Genomic DNA, 5,627 nt, shown 5'->3' with positions numbered 1-5,627 from the left:
ATACATGGAATATTCAGTCATAAAATAAGTTGATATCAAAAGATAGAGCACAGAAACACAGCAGCATTAAATAACATGAAGGGAATGAATGCGGGTCATTTTAGAGCATGTTGTGCAGTAGAAGGGGGTCAATATGTTGAGCATCGAGGGGTTAATCAACACGCTGTATGCACAGCTGGGACTGCATGAGAGGCGTTCATGGTCAAAGTGTTCCAGCAGCCTGCAGCAGCTGGTATCTTCTCACCTGCACACAGGTCATATCGGCTCATCTGAGGCCAAACTAGAACACGTCATCCCAAACAGGATCCTTGGAGTCTGGAGAGGATATAAGGCGGGCCTACTGGACCTCTGCACCTTTGTGAAGACGTGTGAACTGAACAATGAGGGCTGTTGGTTTGCTGCTGCTGCTGCTGGCTCTGTGTGGGTCAGGAGCTCAGGGGGAGCTTCAGGAGACGGAGACCACAAAGACAACCACAGCTGACATCTGGGCGGAGGTGAAGGCTCTGAGAGACATGGTGGTGGAGCTCAAGGTGGAGCTGAGGAACGTTCAGGCCGCAGTGATGGACAGTGAGAGCCAGGTGGAGGAACTGAAAGCTGAGCTGATGGTCACCAACGTGTACGTGGAGCTGCTGCAGAGAGAGAACTCAGGTACACTGCAGAAACACACAGAAAAACACAGAACAACACACAGAAAATACACAGAAAAACACACAAAATGACAAAAAACACACAGAAAAGCTCTGACACAGATAGATAGATAGATAGATAGATAGATAGATAGATAGATAGATAGATAGATAGATAGATAGATAGATAGATAGATAACAGCATGTGCCATATATTTAGCCTGTGCAGGGTGTGGATATCTACAAAACATAATATATTATATGTAAACATGTATAAATATATGTATATATATATATATATATACACACAAGATAAGATATAATATGGTATATTGTACCAGCATTATATATGCATGAGAGTCAACCTGCTGTAAATAATGTGTTGTGCATGTTAACAGCGTGCTGCTCTGTAATTCACTGTCATTGCATCAACTCCAGAGCTGCAGACCAGACTGAGCAGCAGTGAGTCCAGGATCGACACGCTGGAGAGAGAAAATACAGGTGATGAAGTGTGTCAGTGCTCTGATGAACTGACTGAGAGCTCCACAATAAATGTTTAGGAGAAATCAATATGAACATGGAAAAGTTTAAAAATTCACAAACAAAATCAATTCTCTGTTTTTCAGTTCAAGAAACTCGACTGACTGCCACCGAGAGCAAAACAAATGACGTAGAAAAAGAGAACATAGGTATTTCACTGACAAATATGTTTTTAACGACAATATTTGAAGCTGTTCAACAGAAAGAAACTTAGAGAAACAAAAGTTTATCAGTTTGAACATTTTCTGTCTTCATAAAGTTTTCTTCATTAAATATATTTCATAAAGGATCAGCTTTGTTTTATTTCAGACAAGGTCACAACTTTTAAGTTCTCATGGATATTTACAGCAGTTTTCAGTGTGTTTCTGAGGTAAAATGAGGCTCAACCTGCTGTAAATAATGTGTTGTGCATGTTAACAGCGTGCTGCTCTGTAATTCACTGTCATTGCATCAACTCCAGAGCTGCAGACCAGACTGAGCAGCAGTGAGAGTGAACTTCTCATCAGCAAGTTCAGGATCAAGCACCTGGAGAGACAAAATACAGGTGATGAAGTGTGTCAGTGCTCTGATGAATCATTGTGAGCTCCACAATAAATGTTTAGGAGAAATCAATATGAACATGGAAAAGTTTAAAAATTCACAAACAAAATCAAATTTCTGTTTTTCAGTTCTAGAAACTCGACTGACTGCCACCGAGAGCAAAACAAATGACGTAGAAACAGAGAACGCAGGTATTTCACTGACAAACATCATGTTTTTTAACCTCAATATTTGAAGCTGTTAAAGGTTTCATGTCCAATAAAGTTGGGACTCTGAAGAAAACAAATACAGCAGAAAGAAACTTATATAAACAAAAGTTAATCAGTTTGAACATTTTCTGTCTTTATAAAGTTTTCTTCATTAAATATATTTCATAAAAGGATCAGCTCTGTTTTATTTCAGACAAGGTCACAACTTTTAAATTCTCATGGATATCTACAGCAGTTTTCAGTGTGTTTCTGAGGTAAAATGAGGCTCAACCTGCTGTAAATAATGTGTTGTGCATGTTAACAGCGTGCTGCTCTGTAATTCACTGTCATTGCATCAACTCCAGAGCTGCAGACCAGACTGAGCAGCAGTGAGTCCAGGATCGACACGCTGGAGAGAGAAAATACAGGTGGTGAAGTGTGTCAGTGCTCTGAGGAATCATTGTGAGATCCACAATAAATGTTTTTTAAAAATCAATATGAACAACAAATCAAACTTCTTCTGTTTTCCAGTCCAAGCTGCAGACCTGATGTCTCTGGAAACTGGACTGACTGCCACCAACAACAGAACCAGTCACCTAGAAACAGAGAATGAAGGTATTTCACTGACAAACATCACCTCCATCTTTTCTGTTTTAGGCTAGTAGATGAAACTGTCGAGGAGGCTCCTTCTGTCAATACAAAGTCCATAGAGAGCTATGGATGGTTTGTTTGTTTTTAAAGTATTCATTCTGTATTATTAGTTTAACCAAACATGACTCATCACTTTCATTGCTCACCACAACTTATCAATAGATCTCCATCATTGTTTCTCTGTTTCTGATTGATGCTTTGCTCTCAAACTATATCACCAGATCTACTTAACCATGACTCAGCACTTTTAGATAAAACGTGGTACGCTCAACCTGCTGTAAATAATGTGTTGTGCATGTTAACAGCGTGCTGCTCTGTAATTCACTGTCATTGCATCAACTCCAGAGCTGCAGACCAGACTGAGCAGCAGTGAGTCCAGGATCGACATGCTGGAGAGAGAAAATACAGGTGATGAAGTGTGTCAGTGCTCTGATGAATCATTGTGAGCTCCACAATAAATGTTTTTTAAAAATATATATGAACAACATTTTTTTTTTCTTTCCCTGGCCGATGTGAGGGTCTAAGGACAGAGGATGTCGTACCATGTACAGTCTGTAAAGCCCTTTGAGGCAAATCTGTGATTTGTGATTTTGGGCTATATAAATAAAATTGACTTGACTTGAAATCAAACTTCTTCTGTTTTCCAGTCCAAGCTGCAGACCTGATGTCTCTGGAAACTGGACTGACTGCCACCAACAACAGAACCAGTCACCTAGAAACAGAGAATGAAGGTATTTCACTGACAAACCACCACCAATCACCTCCATCTCTTCTGTTTTAGGCTGGTAGATGAAACTAGAAAATTTCCTCTGGGGAAGTTCTGAAAGGGCCACGGGGGCTACTGCTGGTGTGTGTGTGTGTGTGTGTGTGTGTGTGTGTGTGCGCGTGCGTGTGTGTATCTGTAACTATAATCACATCAAAGCATCAAAGGCTTTCCGGTCGAACAATCAGAGCAGAGCAATCAACAGAATTAACTACAGCTGTAGAATGTTCCGGAACAGTGACAGCAGCCAGAGGTGGACAGACTGGAAGTTCTGGCCTCGAACAGAAAGCATTTTTGGCAAAACCATAATACCTATCATTGATCCGACTTCACTTTGAGCGTCCTGAACAGCTACATATGTTTTTTGTGAAGAAAAATGAAGAAATAGCTTTGTAAGAGCGATCTGAAAAACTGTTAACCCATTGACGCCTAAAACTTCCTGTAAAACCTCTGGGCGATTTTAAAATAAGCCCCTAAAACCTGAAGTTTTTCTGGAAATTCATCAGAAGTGTCAATGCTTATACTAAATAATAGATTTTTCAGCCTCTGTAGCAGATAGAAATGAAATTTAAAAAGTATTTGAGAGCTTATACAAATACTACAAAACGACGTAAACACTTTCCAGGCTTCAATGGGTTAAATATGCTTGTCGACAGAAATCTTCCTGACCAACATGCACCAACAGCCTCATTGGCTCCCATATTAAAAATGCAGGAATATTTCTGAAAAAGGGAGATGTAACAGTTTTTTTATATCGCTCTATATAGTATTATAACATTATAACATTACTAGCACACACACACACACACTCACACACTACATATAGAATGACTTACACTGACTTTGTTCTGTTCTCAGAGAGGAAGGTGGCCTTTTACACAGGTCTGACTAATATAGGAACTGTTGGACCATTCACCTCATCCACCACACTGAAATACAGCAGAGTCTTCACCAACATCGGCGATGCTTACAATCCATCTACAGGTAATTTACTGCAGCTCACATCAACATGTTTACTCATGTTAATCTACATTTGTTACAGTTTTTCATTTTTATTTTCAGGTTTCTTCACAGCTCCAGTCAGAGGGGTCTACTACTTCCAGTTCACTATGTGTGGTAAACGAACAGGTACCATGGGTGTACAGGTGTTCAAGAACAACCAGATTATCATGACTAATTTTGAGACTAAGGATGAGGGAGGTTTTGAATACATGACTAACTCTGTTGTCTTGGAGCTGATGGCAGGAGATGAAATCCACCTCGTTCTCCCAGAGGGCCAGTCTCTCTGGGACAGTATACACAACCAGAGCACCTTCAGTGGCTCCCTCCTCTTCACACTGTGAGGATCCTTCAGCTGCTGTCTGACTTCTTATTGGCTACACCAGGGGCACACAGCAAAACCAGGAGTGTTAATTCAACTCACAGTTTAATACAGAGTGTTAAATTCAACACTTTTTCTAAGTTTATATAGTTCTCAGGGATTCTGAGTTAATCATCATAGCTTACTAAAGTCTACGGCCTGGTGCCTAAACTTCTACATTTTGTCAACTTCATGTCATGTTTTGTGTTTCCCTTTCAATTCTAAAACTCCTGAGACATTTCTTTGGTTCTTGCTACATTCTGACAAAATCATATTAATAAATGCTCATTAGGCCCTATTAGTAATAATGGTAGTCTAATTTAGACTTAGTAGGCTGTTTTATCTTCATTGTAAGGTCTAAAATAAGGTTTGTGGCTCCATTCTGACATTTTGTCACTTTTTCTGGCCAACAATGGCTCTTTAGTTAGTAAAGGTTGCCCTAACCCTGGGCTACACTGTGATTTACTGCATGTACCAAATAATGAGATTCTGCATCTGACTTCTCTGTTGTGTCATCACATGAAAGCAACATTGAAATAAATCTATGAAGCATTCAGAAAACAATGTTTAATCCCTGTGATTGTCCACTTTGTTCTCCCTGACGGTTTCTCTCCTCCTTCTCTGTCTCCCTCTACCTCTTCTGTGTGTTCAGACACCAGAGGGGAACACACCAGCTTTATGAATATCATACTTCATATCTGAAATATAGACAATATTCTTATTTTAGCCTCAGTTTAAATCAAGTGTGCTGCAGACTTAATATACTGTTAATATACTGTAATACATAATTTACAAGAAGAAAGTCGAAAAATTATTTTATTTATTTATTTTCCATCCATCCATCCATTTTCCCTTCGCTTATCCGGGGCCGGGTCGCGGGGGCAGCAGGCTAATTAATTTATTTTATTATTCATAATTTATTCTTGTAATACATTCAATATTTACGACTTAAATCTTGT

The 5,627-nt window shown here is 39.5% G+C and overlaps 1 protein-coding gene across 1 annotated transcript; it reads left to right on the top strand.

The window, feature by feature from the left end:
- The first annotated feature begins 512 nt into the window (after positions 1–512).
- LOC131992889 (complement C1q-like protein 2) lies at positions 513–4,651 on the top strand. Its single transcript, XM_059358599.1, has 5 exons — positions 513–567; positions 2,426–2,509; positions 3,193–3,276; positions 4,167–4,292; positions 4,371–4,651. The coding sequence occupies exons 1-5, from the start codon at positions 513–515 to the stop codon at positions 4,649–4,651; spliced, it is 630 nt and encodes a 209-aa protein (XP_059214582.1).
- Positions 4,652–5,627: the final 976 nt, after the last annotated feature.

The sequence above is a fragment of the Centropristis striata genome, chromosome 19, assembly GCF_030273125.1.
Source record: "Centropristis striata isolate RG_2023a ecotype Rhode Island chromosome 19, C.striata_1.0, whole genome shotgun sequence".
In the NCBI taxonomy this organism is placed as follows: Eukaryota; Metazoa; Chordata; class Actinopteri; order Perciformes; family Serranidae; genus Centropristis; species Centropristis striata.
Note: the sequence above shows the minus strand (reverse complement) of the source record. Positions and strands in the feature narration are given on the sequence as shown.